The 17,256-nt window shown below is 44.1% G+C and overlaps 1 protein-coding gene across 1 annotated transcript in view; it reads right to left on the minus strand.

Moving 5' to 3' along the window:
* Window positions 1-16,707, minus strand: part of LOC100974049 (leucine-rich repeat-containing protein 37A-like) — a 43,552-nt gene extending 26,845 nt beyond the window's left edge. Inside the window, 3 exon segments of the mRNA XM_063598836.1 lie at window positions 2,698-2,769; window positions 5,550-5,621; window positions 7,674-16,707. Coding sequence (XP_063454906.1) covers window positions 2,698-2,769; window positions 5,550-5,621; window positions 7,674-10,258 — 2,729 coding nt within the window. The 5' untranslated portion in view covers window positions 10,259-16,707.
* Between the last annotated feature and the right edge of the window lie 549 nt (window positions 16,708-17,256).

The following is a 17,256-nucleotide window of genomic DNA, read 5'->3' on the forward strand; positions in this document are numbered from 1 at the left end:
ACCATCCTGGCTAACACGGTGAAACCCCGTCTCTACAAAAAAAATAGAAACAATTAGCCAGGCCTGGTGGCACGTGCCTGTAGTCCTAGCCGCTCAGGAGGCTGAGGCAGGAGAATGGCATGAACCCAGGAGGTGGAGCTTGCAGTGAGCCGAGATTGCACCACTGCACTCCAGCCTGGGCGACAGAGCAAGACTCCGTCTCAAACAAACAAACAAACAAACAAACAAAGTCTCACATTTCTACACCTTCTTAGTTTAGGTCTGTTTTCCTAAGCCAGTTCAATATCAGAAGAAATAAAAGACATCCTTTCACATCATTTGAAAGGAAGCTACCCCTTTACCTAATACATAACTTTGAACTAATTCAAATCATATTAATAGAAATTCATTTTTGGTTTTATATTGCTTTAATATTTCATAAAAGAAATTTCTTCAGTTATACAGTGATGGAGTTTGTCCCTCCCTCTTTACCTGGATGGTGTAACGTTGTCTGGCTGATGTCTCCATCTCTAGTCTCTCCCTTCCTAAACTATCCTGCACACAGTCATCATATAAACTCTCCAGAAGTGGCTTGCAAAGACCAGCATCTCCTGGGAAGTTACTGAAGATGCAAATTCTTGGTCCCACTCTAGACCAACTGAATCAGTAACTATGAGGGTGGAGTCCAGAACTGAGTTCTAACGTGCCCTCTCAACGACTGTGATGCACATCTACCTTACAGCACTGCTGTGGTAACATGGTTACCATGGTTACCATGAGGAGCCATGTTGGCTCCTCAGCTTGGCATTCAAAGCCCTAGAAGATCTGGCTCCATTTTCCTACTCTCCCTTCTTGTACTCTACGGGTACTCTGGCATTCCTTGAATACTTTCCTGTGTTTTGCCCTCCCATTTTCCTTTTGCAAGTTTAGAGTATTTTCCCCAAGATGTCTGTCTGATGTTACACAATGGCCCTTCAAAGTCCTATTCAAATGGCATTGTTCTAGTAACAACCTCCTGGGTCCAAATTGAAGGCATTTTTTCCTCTTCTATGTTCCAGAAACAATTTATCCCTCCTAGTGCCCACATCCATTTCTTCTTCTTTTTTTTTTTTCTTTTTTTTTTTTTGAGACAGAGTCTCGCTCTGTCGCCCAGGCTGGAGTGCAGTGGCGCGATCTCGGCTCACTGCAAGCTCCGCCTCCCGGGTTCACGCCATTCTCCTGCCTCAGCCTCCCGAGTAGCTGGGACTACAGGCGCCCGCTACCACGCCCGGCTAATTTTTTGTATTTTTAGTAGAGACGGGGTTTCACCGTGTTAGCCAGGATGGTCTCGATCTCCTGACCTCGTGATCCGCCCGCCTCGGCCTCCCAAAGTGCTGGGATTACAGGCGTGAGCCACCGCGCCCGGCCTATTTCTTCTTCTTAATGTAGTTATTTTTTTATCCCATTTCTTCTGAGCATAAACAGGTCCCTGAAAGCATGGACTAGGTCTTGCTCATCTGCATTGCCCACCATGTTTAAAACCGACACATGGAAATAAAGCAAACTCAAATATTTGTAAAATAAATGAACAGCTGGGGGAGTGAGTAGAAGGAAAATAACTATTTTAAAGGAAATGTAGTTTTTTATTTCATGGTCTCTGTAGCACTTTGGCATCCACCTGAGGGTCTTTACACCCACTTTCCTTAAGCCTTCTATATTTGAGAGAATCTGTTTGCAAAAGAGCATCACTAATGAGCTTAATAAGGATTAATGACATACACACCTCTATGGACAAAGGGTAAGAATCAAGCATTCATAGCAATGAACATAGTATCTTCTTGTCTCTAAACAGACAGAAATACAGGGATCCCTTTCTTGGTAACAGGGCTGGGGCGATCGTTATTTTGTAATTAGGGAAGAGTTAGGGGCATTTCTGATGTGCTTCTTAGTGTAAACATTTCTAGCTCTACCACTTAACCATCATTTTAAACATCTGTTTTAATATAACAATTCCTGAAATGAAATCCTTAATACCAGTCTATTCTCTTGGTAGCTTAATATTCTCGATAATATTATTGATATAATTCAGCTGATTTTTAATATTTAAATGTTAATTTAATTCCGATTAAATTACCAAAAATTCTGGAATAATGATGTTCAAATGAATGCAGGTGGTCTCCATTTTCTTCTCCTTTAGGCAACAATCTGAAGTTAACTTTAGTTCCTTTCATCCTACTAAACCAACTTTTTGAAATTTTTTTTGTGAAGGTCAGACAGTAAATATTTTAGGCTTTGTGGGCCACATATGATCTCTCTCGCATATTTCTCTTTGTTTCTTTTCTTTTTCTTTCACAGTCCTTTAAAAATGCAAAAACCATTCTTAACTTAATGGGCTATTTAAAAATAGACCATAGATTAGATTGGATCTATTGGTTGTAGACTGAATAGAAGAAGAATGATATGTGAACCCTTATAAAACAAGGTTCATATGGGTGTCAGTCACTGCTCAGATTTTCTTACCATGTGAAATGTTTTTGTCTGTATTTTGTCTATATAACTTAAAAACTGAAAATACACAGGAGGTAGCTAGTGCTAGAGATGGGCTGAGACCCTATACAAACTTACAGAATTGCAGAATTTTATTGCTCAGAGAAATCTGAGAGATTATCTAATTTGAACCCCTTATTCATTTTACAGATAATATGACTAAAAACTCATAAATATAATTAACTAACTTACAAATACTGGAGGGATAGCAGGCCTTCAAATGAATCCTTGTGTAATTCAGTCAAGTAATTTTCTCTGAGAATTCTGGAAAATGAAGAAGTTATTTCTAGATTAAAATGCAAACTACAACTATTTGCTACACAGGACTGTCTCCTGCATGTGGAGGAAAGCTGGGTCATGGTCACTTCAAGATGGTGGGATCTGCTCTGCTTTCATTCAAACCTTTTCTTACATTTTCCTTTTTGTGTCCATCTCTCTCCACCACCACCACAAACACACACACACACACACACACACACACACACACACTCAAGCACACCCCTACCCACTCTTCCCACCAAATTGTATTATTTCATGCCTCCTCTCTAGATCACAAAATCCCTTTTAGAATCCAACTCTGGGTGGCACCAAGATCAGCAGAACCTCCATTTCCTCCTCTCTTTTCCCAAACCTTATTATGAAAGCCCCACATGGAACCATGTCAGGGCTGCAAGTGAAGCCATTCAACCTTTTCCCCCCCATCAAAAAAATTGGAGAACTATAATGTGCATAAAGTGTACATAACATAAATGTTGTTTATATTTAATTTAATTTTTGAGACAGGGTCTCGCTCTGTTCCCAGACTGGTCTCAAACTCCTGGCTCGAGTGATCCTCCTGTCTCTGCTTCCCAAAGTGCTGTGACTGCAGACATGAGCCACCTCACCTGGCCAAATATTCAGTTTAATAATTATAAAGCAGATACCCATGTAAACATCGTTACAAAAGATCATTGCTAGCATGCCAGAAGCCCCAGTGTGCCCCTTTCCAATCATATCCCTCTCTCTAACCCTAATAGGTAACCACTATCCTGACCTTTGTAATAATTTTCTTGTTTTTAAAATGTAGTTCTGGCCTGGCGTGGTGGCTCATGCCTGTATTCCCAGCACTCTGGAAAGCCAAGGTGGGTGAATCACCCACGGTCATGAGTTTGAGACCAGCCTGGCCAACATGGTGAAACCCTGTCTCTATTAAAAATATATAAATTAGCTGGGTGTGATGGAGGGCACCTGTAATTCCAGCTACCCAGGAGGCTGAGGCAGGAGAATCGCTTGAACCCGGGAGGTGGAGGTTGCAGTGAGCCAAGATCGCACCATTGCACTCCAGCCTGGGCAACAAGAACAAAATTCCATCTGAAAAAATAAATAAAGCAATTCTCCTGCCTCAGCTTCCCAAGTAGATGGGATTACAGGCACCCACCACCATGCCTGGCTACTTTTTGTATTTTTAGTAGAGATGGGGTTTCGCCCTATCGGCCAGGCTGGTCTCAAACTCCTGACCTCAGGTGATCCGCCTACCTGCCAAGGTGCTGGGATTAAAGGCGTGAGCCACCGCGCCCAGCATATGTTTATTTTTAATTTAGAACTCATCATGGCTTGTCTATATACATTGAAATAATGATGTGACACACAAACTGTTGTGAAAAATGTCAGTTACTTTGAATGTAAGCATTTTTTCCAAAATCACTTATGTGTCTAAACCAATTCCTTCTATAAATCAGTAAGAAAATGATAAAACAATTCAACAGGAAAATGAACAAAGGCCAGAAAACTCAGAGAAGAAGCACAAATGTTCAATAAACGTATAAAGATATTTAATTAAATTCATGAGTAATCAGAAAAATTCACATTTAGATGGAATCCCTTTTATTCATCCATAACTTCAGCAAAAAGTTGGAGAATACCCAGCAGTGAAAAGGTGTCGGGAAATGAATGCTGTCATGTTCTGCTGACAATAGAGTAAGTTGGCACAAAATTTTTGAAGGCAATTAAAATTTTATATCTACATAGTCTTCACCCCAACAATTCCATTTCTAGATACCTATGCTACAGGAATACTTGCACATGTTCACAAAGAAGCATGTACAGGGATTTCATTGCAGCAATGCATGTAACAAGAAAACTAAGCATAATCTAAACATTCATCAATGGGGGAATTATTAAATAAACCATGATGCATCCATACTATGGATTATGCAGGAGTTTAAATGAATGGGGTGACCCTCTAAGTACTGGGAAGGAAAGAAATCTAAGGCATATCATGAAGTGAAAGAATCAAGTTGTAAGATGTTACCCTTTATGTGAAGAAAAAATTTTAAAAACCACAAAACAAATCTATTTTGCTTTATGTAAATATGTATGTAGGTAAATGGGGAAAAGTCTGGAAGCATGTATATAAATGCAGAGTAGCATTACTTCAGGGATGAGGGAGTAGGGCACAAGGAGAGTTTTTGTTATATCTGTTATTGCATTTTTATACATTAAAAATGGAATCATGGGCTGCGGGTGGTGGCTCATGCCTGTAATATGAGCACTTTAAGAGGCCAAGGTGGGAGGATCACTTGAGCCCAGGAGTTCAAGACCAGCCTAAGCAGCACAGGAAGACTCTGTCTCTACAAAACATATGAAATTAGGTGGGTGTGGTGGCATGCACCTGTGGTCCCAGCTACTGGGGAGGCTGAGGTGAGAGGATCACTTGGGCCTGGGAGGTGAAGGCTGCAGTGAGCTGTGATTGTGCCACTGCACTGCAGCCCAGAGGACAAAGTAAGACCCTGTCTCTGAAAAAAAAAAAAAAAAAAGAGAGAACAAAAAGGAATATAACCATGTATTATTTGTATGATAAAAAATAAATTTAAATTGCCTCTTATTTTAAAGAGAGCCTACCAAATTTAATTTTAAAATAACCATACGATTGCAATCAACAGTGGTTGATTTGGGGCATGGAGGAGAAATATCTTTCCTCAGAGGTACCGACCTCAAAATTCTGGACCAAGAAAGATCTTACAATGCAGTTAGCTTTTCGTCATATTTGGAGAGAATATACTCACAGTTTCTTGGTCCAACTGTACACTTTCCATACATTTCCATCAATGTAAGAAATATAGTTTCCTTGGAAATTTCTGTGAAGAAACACAGTTTATATCCTTGAATAGGTAGGAAAACAATGAACACGATAAGTAAAAGAATCATTGCAACCTTGTTGGGGATATTCAGAAACAGAAAATAACACCTGCTTTCTCATTTCCAGAGCTATCAGCTTCCCAGTTTGCACAATTCATCAAGAAATTATGCGGGGTCACTGGCACAAATGATGAGGCATCTCCTGGGAGCTTAACTTCTTATCCATCCCATCTCTTGGACAGATGATGCCAGTTAATTACTTTGAATGTAAGTATTTTATCTAAAAGCACTTATGTGTCTAAACAGACTTCTACAAATCAGTACCAAAATGGTAAATAATTCCACAGAAATATGGGCAAAAGCTTATCATTATCAACAAATGAGAAGAAAGAAACCCTATGCCAGGTAACACCAAAGCTTTGGCCCAGTGCCCTCTGTTGAAACATCCTAGGCTTTTTCTTTCCACTCCTATTACAACTGATCTGATTTGGCCCCTTCACACTTCACTCCTAGATTTTGCTAGACCTTTCTATTTTGTCTCCCTGAATTAAGCTTTTCCTTTTGGACACTTTACATATGGATTCTAAAACAATCCTCTGCATGTCTACACTTGCACATAATGCAAAAAACAAAATAAAATAAAATAATCTTCCTGTTTTAATCATTTAATTTCTCTTGCTTGGAAACTTTCAATGGCTTTCCATACCTCATTGTGTAACTTTCAAACTCCTATAGCTGATAATCAAGGTTTTACAGAATCGTATCTTCATTGCTCCCTCACCTAATTCTTTGTAGCCACGTTGGTCTACTAAATTCCAACCATACCTGTAGCCATGCGTTTGCCTAGACTGTACTCCCATTTTTTTTCTATTTAACAAATTATAGCTACTCTTTAAGACCCAAGTAAAGTTTTAGCTTACCCATGTAGCATCTCCACACCTCAAGGATCACAGATTCTGGCAAATTCTAGCACCAATGGTCTGCATTATCTTTTAGTACTTAATTATATATACCTCCCTTTTTATGCCTATTCTCTTTCTTCCCTCCTATTATTATTATTATTATTTTTTGAGATGGAGTCTCGCTCTGTCACCCAGGCTGGAGTGCAGTGGTGCAATCTTGGCTCACTGCAAGCTCTGCCTCCCAGGTTCACGCCATTCTCCTGTCTCAGCCTCCCGAGTAGCTGGGACTCCAGGAACCCACCACCATGCCTGGCTAATTTTTTTCTGTATTTTTAGTAGAGATGGGGTTTCACCATGTTAGCCAGGATGGTCTTGATCTCCTGACCTCGTGATCCGCCCGCCTCAGCCTCCCAAAGTGCTGGGATTACAGGCGTGAGCCACCACACCCAGCCTCTTCCCTCCTGTCATTTTCGTGTTCTGGAGACAGCAGCATACTTGGCCCTGGGTTTGACATAAAACTAGTTCTACATATAGAAAGCTAGGGACAAAGATGAGTTCTGGACAAAACTAAAGGACTGAATAATCATGTGAACAGCCAACTCTCCTACATATGCTAGGCACTGATGAAGTGTTTCATATATTCACTCACCTAAATTTCACAACAATCCTATGAAATGCTAACTAGCATAATCCCCAGTTTAAAGGTGGGGAAATTGAGTCACAGGCAGAATCACTTGCTCTGGGTCACCAAGCTAATAAATAGATCTGGGTTCAAACCCAGGCAGCCTGGCTCCGGAATCAACTCTTAACCACTTAGAGCATCATCACTGAGATCGGGAGAGGGACAGGCTGCTGTAAAGAGGGTGAAGCAAAAATGGGAGGAGAGCAGCGGTTAAGCAATGATGTGATGGGGCTAAATAAAAATGGATACGAAAATGAGTAAAAGACCAGAGTAAAAGGAAAAGACTGGAGAAGGAGCCTAACATTAAAGGAGAATGAGGAGAAGGGAGAGTTGACAAGCAAAGGTGAAAGCAGAAAGTCAGTTGTCCATATGGCTTGGGGAGATAAAGAAGGCCCAGGAAGGCCTCCAGGAAAAGGCTGCCATGTCAGGCAGGACACAGAGGACAATTGAGGAAAGGTGATTCTTACAAGATGGTGAAGGTGCCATTGTGGGTGTTGGGCTCTGGCACAGGCACTTGGCGGAGCCTCTGCTCTGGGTTGAGATCAATACATGACAACATCTCATCTCCGCAGGTACAGAGCTCACATATGTTGGTGCTTGTGGAGGCCTTCTGTTCCTCTGGTGCAGTTAAAGCCTTATCTTGGATGTAACTTTCAGACTGCACCAATGAATCCTGACTAGGTTCTAGCTCAGTAGGTGGACCTGTGACTTCAGTCAGTTTTCGATGCAGAGTCTGAAGCTGATCTGGATGAGGAGCTGTAGTCTTCTCCAGGGCTGTAGAATGTCCAATCTCTGTAGTGGGCTCTGGAGTTATGGCAAGCCCTAGGTCTGGAGGCTGAGTTGAGGTCTCCTCCGTGGTTGGAGACGGTTTAACCTCTGTAGTAGGTTTTGTAGTTATGGTAAGCTCCAGGTCCAGAGGTTGAATGGTGGCTTGAGTCAGGTGTGAATGCTGAGCCTGACCCTTGTCTGAAGGTGGAAGTGTCACCTCAGGGTGTCCTGGAGGAGGAGCTGTAGTCATCAGGGCTGTAGAAGGTTCAACCTCTGTCATGGATTTTGGAGTGATGGTAAACCCCAGGTCCAAAGGTTGAACTGTGGCTCGAGTCAGGTGTGAATGCTGAGTCTGAACCTGGTCTGGATGTGGAAGTGTCACCTCAGGATGCTTTGGAGAAACTATAGTCCTCTTTGGGGGTGTAGAATGTCCAACCTCCGTAGTGGGTTCTGGAGTGATGGTAAGTCCCAGGTCCAAAACTTGAACTGTAACGCTGGGTGACACTGGATGCTGAGCTTGATCCTGACCTGGTGTTGGATTTGTTACCCCTTGATATACTCGAAATTGGGGTACAACTTTCTTAGGGGGCTGAGTTGGGGTCTCCTTCATGGTTGGAGAAAGTTCAACCTCTGTCATGGATTCTGGAGTGATGGTAAACCCCAGATCCAAAGGTTGAACTGCGGCTTGAGTCAGGTGTGAATGCTCTGGAGGTTGAGCTACAACTACATTAGGGAACTCTGGAGTCTGAGCTGGGGCCTCCTGATGGGTTAGGGAAGATTCACCCTCCTCAGCGGTCTGTGGATGCTCAGCTGCAGCCTCCTGCTGGGTTGGAGAGGGGTTCTCATTATTAACAGGTTCCGGAGACTGAAACGAAGTCTCCTTTTGAACTGCTAAAGGTCCAGCTTCTTCCGATTACTCTGGAAGCAGAGGTGGGCCCCCGTGCTGGATGGCGGGAGGTTCTACATCATTACCTGACCCTGAGAGCTGAGCTGTAGCCTCCTGGTGGACTAGAGAAGTTCCCACCTCTGCACTAGGCTCTGCTGCTATGGTGAGCTGCACGTCTGGAGGCTTCACAGAGACACTGGGTGAATCTAAATGATGAGTTTGATGGTGACCTGGAGGTGAAACTGTGACTTCATGATGTTCTGGAGGCGGACCTGGGGTCTCCTGCTGGGTCGGAGAAGATTCGACCTCCCCAGAAGACTCAGAAGGCTGAACTGGCTGCTGCTGCTCACTGATGGAAAGTTCATGCTCCATAGGAGGAACTGGAGGCTCAATTGGGGCCTCCTGTTGGGTTGCAGAAGGTTCCACCTCCTCTAGAAACTGAATTGTGGCCTCCTGCTGGGCTTGGGAAGATTCTCTCTCATTGGTAGGCTCTGAAGTTATGGTAACCTCCACATCTGCAGATTTAACTGTAATGTTGGGCGAGTGATAATGAGCTTGATCCTCACCTGGAGGTTGAACTGTCACCTCATGATTCAGTAGAGTTAGACTCTCCATAGAGGACTCTGGAGGCAGAGTTGGGGCCTCCTGCTGCATTGAAGAAGGTTCTTCCTCCTCAGGGAGCTGTGGAAGCTGTGCTGGGGCTTCTTGCTGGAGTGAAGAGGACTGGATGTCTTCAAGGGTCTCTGGATTTTGAGTTTCGGGCTCTAGATGGAATTGAGAAGGTCCAACTTGCTCAGAGGGCCCTGGAGGCTCATCTGACTTCACCCAGAGTTCTGGAGGCAGGCTACCGGGATACGGTGTATCCGTGCTGGAATATTCATGCTGCAAAGTCTGTTTCTGACTCTGAGGTGTGGATAATTGGCGTATAATTCCAATAATCTCAGCAAGGCTCCAACGCTGAGCTGGATCTTTCTTCAGCTTCTTGGGCGAAACAGGGAGCCTTTCCTGTGGACTCAGCTTGTCCTTTAAATCCTGCTGTGAAGCCAAGAACTGCTCTGGCTCCAGGGGCAGCTCTCCAGCTGAATCCCAGGTGTCCAGGAATGGAACCAAATTTTCAGTCGATTCCTGGGGTGGGGCTGGCATCTCTGAGGAAGCAGAGGGCCCCAGGTGATCAAAGTCCCACGGGTCTGCCGGGAGAGTAGGCGCATGGGGAGATTCCCGTGGGAAATGGGAGGAGTGGGAAGACCAGGGCTCAGGCGGCCCCAGGGGGTTAGAGGTGAGCTGGAGCAGGTCCTTGACTAGTAGCCACAATAGTTGCCACATAAGGAGGGGCCATGGGCCCCAGAAACGCAGCTGGGACATGACACACGCTAGTGCCGGGCACTGAGCAGAAGACATTCTGGCAGCTCCGAGACGCTCGTGCCCCTTATAAGCGTGAGCCCCGCCCTGTCTTTATGACACCTTTATTTATGCCACAGATCTGCTCCATGTCACCAGGGCACTCTTATATCACAATCCCGCCCAAGCACGCCTTCTCATCCTGCCCTGCCGGAACACCCCTCTCCTCCCCTTAGTGAGGAAGGATTTGGGCCTCAGATCCTGGTGGTCCCAGGACTCCAGCGCCTGCTGTGGTGGGGTAGGGTGGGGTAGGGTGGGGTGGGGGCGCGGCAGAGCTTCCCAAGGAAGTCACCGGACCTCGCCTCAGGATATTCAGAAGTGCTAGTTCAGTTCTGGCAGCCTTCCTCCTTTAAGGGGAAATCCGAGAACACTCTTCCTTCCAGGGAGAGCAACTGACCTGCAAAATGGGCGCCAGGATGCACATTACAGTCATTTATTCCAAAGTGTTGCCATTTTCGCTAAACTGTCGCATGTTTGATAATTAATTCACCACCCTATTAGGTAGGGGCTGCCAGGGAATAAGCGAGGACTCCAAATTTTCTGTAGGAGGGGTGTTGGGAGTTGGCAATTCGGTCTGGGAGAGAAGGTTTTAATCCGAGTGAAGAGCCCTTTGCACTAGCCTGGGAGGAGGCTGAACTGTCATCCTGCCTTGACTCAACACAGCCATTACCCTAGAAGTTACAGCACTTCTAGGGTCACCTGTGTTCAGAGATCTACCCTGTGTGCACACATGGAGAAGAGGCTTAGGTTGTTAAAGTCAGCGTGTTAAATAACTTCCTGAAATGCGACTGTAACTAGAACCCAGCTGACTTCCCCCACAGCCGTTCTTACCTATTTTATTACTGTCTGGCATAATTACCAGCATGTAAACTCCAAGAAGGTGCTTCATCTTATTCCAGTGCCTGGCATAGGCATAGGGTGCATAGTGATGGCTTTAAAATTGAAGGGGGGCCGGGTGTGGTGGCTCACACCCATAATCCCAGAACTTTGGGAGGCCAAGGTGGGGGGATCACTGAGGTCAGAAGTTCGAGACCAGCCTGACCAACATGGTGAAACTCCATCTCTACTAAAAATACAAAAATTAGCCAGGTGTGGTGGTGCATACCTGCAATCCCAGCTACTCAGGAGGCCAAAGCAGGAGAATCGCTTGAACCTGGGAGGCAGAGGTTGCAGTGAGCCGAGATCTCAACATTGCACTTCAGCCTGGGCAACAAGAGAGAAACTCCATCTCAAAAAAATAAAATAAAATAAAATGGAAGAGATTCCAAGATTCACCTCATTTAGGGATGGAGCTATTGTTATAATCAGATTTCTGAAATGAGTGCTGACTTCCTCTCACATTTCACAGGAAGCTAGACTTCTTAAAGCTTGAAGTCTCCTTGGTGGGTTTTATTTAAATTGAATTAAAATAATTATTTTACAGGGAAAAATTTCAAAACACTTTGCAACTTTGGGTAAAAGTTAAATAAAACACTGTAGCCCCAAGTTAAGTTCCCACTGAAATGACACTTTTGCTCCTTTTTTAAAAAAAATTCCATAAATAGTAAATAATGACTGTTTTGAGATTAATTTAGAAACAATCCCTATTTAAGAGCTTTCATATGCAGTCATGCATTGCTTGCCACGTGAGGAGCTTGAGAAATGCGTCACTAGGTGATTTCACCATTGTGCTAACATCATAGCGTATACTTACACAAACCTAGGTGGTGTAGCCACCATACCTAGGGTACACGGTATGGCCTAGGACTCCTAGGCTACAAACCTGTACTGTATGTTACTGTACTGAATACTAAAGGCAACTGTCACACAACGGCAGGTATTTGTGTATGTAAACATGGAAAATATATAGTTAAAATACTGTGTAAAAGACAAAAATGGGGCCTGGGCGCAGTGGCTCATGCCTGTAATCCCAGCACTTTAGGACGCCAAGGTGGGTGGATCACTTGAGCTCAGGAGTTCAAGACCAGCCTGGCCAACATGATGAAACCCCATCTCTACTAAAAATACAAAAATTAGCTGAGTGTGGTGACGCGTGTCTATAATCCCAGCTACTCAGGAGGCTGAGGTAGGAGAATCACTTGAACCCGGGAGGTGGAGGTTGCAATGAGCTGAGATCGTACCACTGCACTCCAGCCTGGACAACGGAGTGAGACTCCATCTCAAAAAAAAAAAAAAAAAAAAAAAAGATAAAAATGGTATACCTGTATAGGTATAGCTCCATTATACGCTTACAGAACCACCATCATATATGTGGTCTACTGTTGACCCAAACTTCATTTTGCAGCACATGATTGTAAATGATTGACAGAAAGATCTTCGGCAAAATATTCCACCCAAGATACGTGGGAGATATTGAGATCCAAGCAATAAGCCATATTTGAAAGGCATTATAGTTTTCGAAAGCTGTAGCGCAATCATTCTTAAGGCCAGTTACCTTCTCCCCACATCTCTGGGATCCTGTTTGAAGGGAGTTCTAACAAGGCCTGTGTTCGAGCAGCCCAGCATCCCTTACTCCTGGAGCGGGGGGAGACTAACCCCTCTCCTGTGTCCACAACTGTAGTACAATCCTCAGTTCTGCTCTCCAAACTTCAAATAAGGGGTCAGAGCCAAGGGTCAAGACTTTAGGAAAAGCCCCAGAAATACCCTGCACTCAGAAAGCAGTTTCAGAGTTTCACATTTTCCTGAGAATGAAACAAATTATCCTCCAAATTCTGCTGCTTGTTTTGAATTATGGTTACACTGGCTATGTTATCCGACCCTTGAGTTGTTTTTCTTTTTTCTTTTTCTTTTTTTTTTTCTCGAGACAGAGTCTTGCTCTGTCATCCAGGCTGGAGTGCAGTGGCATGATCTTGGCTCACTGCAACCTCCACCTCCTGGGTTCAAGCGATTTTCATGCCTCAGCTTCCCAAGTAGCTGGGATTACAGGTGCCCGCCACCACACCCAGCTAATTTTTGTATTTTTAGTAGAGACGGGGTTTCACCATGTTGGCCAGGCTGGTCTTGAACTCCTGACCTCATGATCCGCCCACCTTGGGCTCCCAAAGTGCTGGGATTACAGGCATGAGCCACTGCACCTGGCCTGTTTGTTTGTTTTTTGAGATGGAGTCTCACTCTTGTTGCCCAGGCTGGAGTGCAATGGCATGATCTGGGCTCACTGCAACCTCCGCCTCCCGGGTTCAAGCGATTCTCCTGCCTCAGCCTCCTGAGTAGCTGGGATGCATGTGCCACCATTTCTCCATGTTGGTCAGGCTGGTCTTGAACTCCCGACCTCAGGTGATCTGCCTGCCTTGGCCTCCCAAAGCACTGGCATTACAGGTGTGAGCCACCGTGCCCAGCCCTGTTACTCTCGAGTTTTTATCTCCACATACTTGAATTAAACTGTGTAGTTCTTTTTCCCATCTGATATTTACAATCTCTTCACTGGGTCATACTTCACAGCTATTTTACCACTTTCTGAAATAAAGTTAGCAAGGATCAATTCAGAATCTTTTTCATTCTAAAACTTCCTGCATATACTGGTCGCACCCCACAATGAGACATTCTTTTGGTTTCTAAAAGCAGAAAATAAGATGTGATGATTAAATGAAATAATGGCCAGATCTTGGTTCACATTCCACACAACAGGGAACCACGACTCTAGGGAATGTGGCTGATTCCCAGGCTGTAGCAGGAAAGGGTTATGAGCTCAGTCTGGATTCTTGTTGTACCAGAAATTTTAAAAATGCTCAAAGTATGGATTGGGGCATGTCAAATGGACACAAGAGCTAGCCCAAAGAGGCACTGACTGGCCAGATCTTGGACAATATTTTTTGGTAACAGCTTTATTGAGATATAATTCATGTATCATACAATTAATTCCATTAACGTGTACAATTCAATGTTTTTTAGTATATTTGCAGAGTTATGCAACTACCACCTCACTCAATTTTAGAATATTTTCACCAATCTAAAACAAAACCCCATTTAGCAGTTACTGCCCACCCCGCTCCTCCCAATCCCTGGCAACCACTAGTCTACTTTCTGTCTCTATGGATTTGCCTATTCTGGACATTTCATATACATGGAGTTACATAAAACATGGCATTTTGTATCTGGCTTCTTTCACTTAATGTTTTCAAGGTTCATTCAGGCTGGAGCGCATAATGATACTTTATTCCTTTCTACGGTTGAATAATATTCCATTGTATGAATAGACCATATTTTGTCTATCCATTCATCAGTTGATGGACATCTGGGTTATTTCTATTTTTGGCTATCGTGAATAATGCTGCCATGGACATTCACGTATAAGTTTTTGTGTGGATATATGTTTTCATTTCTTTGGAGTAGAGTTGCTGGGTCATGGGGTAACCCTAGGTTTAAGCTTTTGAGGCCTACCAGATTTCCAAAGTGACTGCATCATTTTGCATTCCCATCAACAGTATATGAAGGTTCTAACTTCTCTACATCCTCACCAATATTTGTTATTGTCTGTCTTCTTGACAAAAGTTCTCCTAGTGGGTGTGAATTGGTATCATTTTGTGGTTTTGATTTGCGTTTCCTGGATGGTTATGAATGTTGATTTTACTTTCATGTGCTTATTGGCCATTGTATATCTTTGGGAAAATAGCTATTTTCCCAAACTTTTGCCCAGTTTAAAATTGAGTTTTCTTTTTATTACTGAGTTGGAAGTGTTCTTTATATATTCTGGATACTAGACCAGCAGCAGATATATGGCAGATATTTTTTCCCATTCTGTGGGTTGCCTCTCACTTTCTTGGTGGTGTTCTTTGAAGCCCCAAAGTTTTTAATTTTGATGATATGCAATTTATCTATTTTTCCTTTTGTTGCATGTGCTTTTGGTGTCATATCTAAGAAATCATTGCATAATGGTTTCCAAGGTAATCTGGGACTATCAGACCATCAAAATAGATGATAGCAACAGATTATACATTGAATGGAATAGGAATCCATGAGCCCATAATAATAATAAATTGACAAAAAGATACATAGTGTGGAGCTGAATTGGAAACCTCTTCCTGACAATAAAAGGTTGACTGATAAATGTGGAAGAAGTCATGAAGTTGGAAAATAATAATCATTTTTCAACCATCATAGATTGATTTCAGCAAGAATCATCATCGGATGCTAAATCTGAGATGTTGGGAAGCCTGCTGAAGAACTGGATATGTCCACGATCTTATAGGGTCTCCCCAGAGATTGTTTATTCATTGCATAGAAAAAAATCAGTAACTATACAATGGATAACCAGACATTTTTTGATCTTGCAATCAAAATTAACATCTCCAGTGAGGGACAGAGAGAGAGTGTGTGCCCCCAAGATGTGATTCCCAGGGAGGACACATCATTTATGTAGTATTCTGTCCAGGGATGCATAGCCTGTGTCTAATCCTGAGGAAACATCAGAGTTGAACTCACTGGAAATCTTTAAAATTACTGGTCTGTATTGCTCAAAATGGCCACTGCCATGAAAACTGAAAGGCTGGCCTGGCGTGGTGGCTCATGTCTGTAATCCCAGCACTTTGGGAGCCTGAGGTGGGAGGATCGCTTAAGGCCAGAAGTTTCAGACCAACCTGGGAAACATACCAAGACCTCATCTCCACATTAAAAAAAAAAACAACTTTTTTTTTTTTTTTTTTTTGAAACAGAGTCTAGCTTTGTCACCCAGGCTGGAGTACAGTGGTAGAATCTCAGCTCACTTCACCCTCCACCACCTCCCAGGCTCAAGCGATTCTCCTGCCACAGCTTCCCAAGTAGCTGAGATTGCAGGCACCCACCACCACACCTGGCTAATTTTTGTATTTTTAGTAGAGATGGGGTTTCACCATGTTGGCCAGACTGGTCTCAAACTCCTGATCTCAAGTGATCTACCCACCTTGCCTCCCAAAGTGCTGGGATTACAGGTGTAAGCCACTACACCCATCCTGAAAAAAATATACTTTTGATAAATCTGAAAATCTGGGGCTGTTTCTGTCACTGAGGGAAGGTGTGTCTTTCCCCTTAAAGTAGGTGTATGTTGCTAAGGAGGCAGAGGGCTGAGTTCTTCCATCCATCGCCTTCAAGTGTCAGGCGGTTTCCGGTTGGACAGGATGGCTACCCTTGTGGGCTTGTTTCCTCTCTGGTCTCTTTTTCTGTCTAAAACTCACTCCACACCAGCCTGAGCTTGGGACCATTCTTTTGCTCCTCTCATCCTCCTACCCCTAGAGCTGACAGATTTAGCAAATAAAATTTACAAGATCCCAGAATTTCGGACAAACAACAATCCACCCCACACTGCCTCAGGAGGGTCCCTCAGAGATAAGTGTCACTGAGCCTCGGGAAGGAGGAAGGTCCATCCCTGCCCATTACGCCCCCTCTCGGGGTTTCCTCAAGGAAGACAGTGGTTCCAGAAGGTGTGTTCCCACCCCCTTTCATAGCCTACTTCTCTCCCATCCCTCTCTGACCCCGGGTTCCAGGTGGCCTAGGGATTTCTGGGAGGATCCGAAGAACAAGGCTGTCTGCAGTAGGAGCCTCCTGTTCCTCGCCACCTAAGCTTCAGCCCTGCCCAACTAACAGCTCTCCATGTTCTAAAGAAGGTGGGAGTGCTGGACCACCCCAGCCTTCTGGAACCCCAGTTCTGTGACATTATCCATCTCCTGGAAATATGCTGGTTGTAACCATGCAAACTGACCAAGTATCAGGCAGAAATAGCAGCTGTGCCTGGAAGGACAGGTGACATCTGTGAAGAAAATGGCCAAGCAGGACAGGGTGGAGAGCACGGGCTGTTCCCTTCCTTTCTGAGAACAGCACCACCTTTGGGGGAACTCCTTCTCTCATGGGGTTTTAGGCAGGGGCTGCCAGTCCCAGGGCCCTGCCTCCTGTCACCCCCCATATGCATAGGAACACTTGTGCACCAGTCGCTACATTTGCAAGAGGAAGCTGGTGGAGCTGCTCAGCTCCCAACAGGAAGCCCATGTGTGCGGGGCCAGAGGACACAGCCCATCTGAGGCGCTAAGCTT

This window comes from Pan paniscus, chromosome 19 (assembly GCF_029289425.2).
Source record: "Pan paniscus chromosome 19, NHGRI_mPanPan1-v2.0_pri, whole genome shotgun sequence".
NCBI classification, from domain to species: Eukaryota; Metazoa; Chordata; class Mammalia; order Primates; family Hominidae; genus Pan; species Pan paniscus.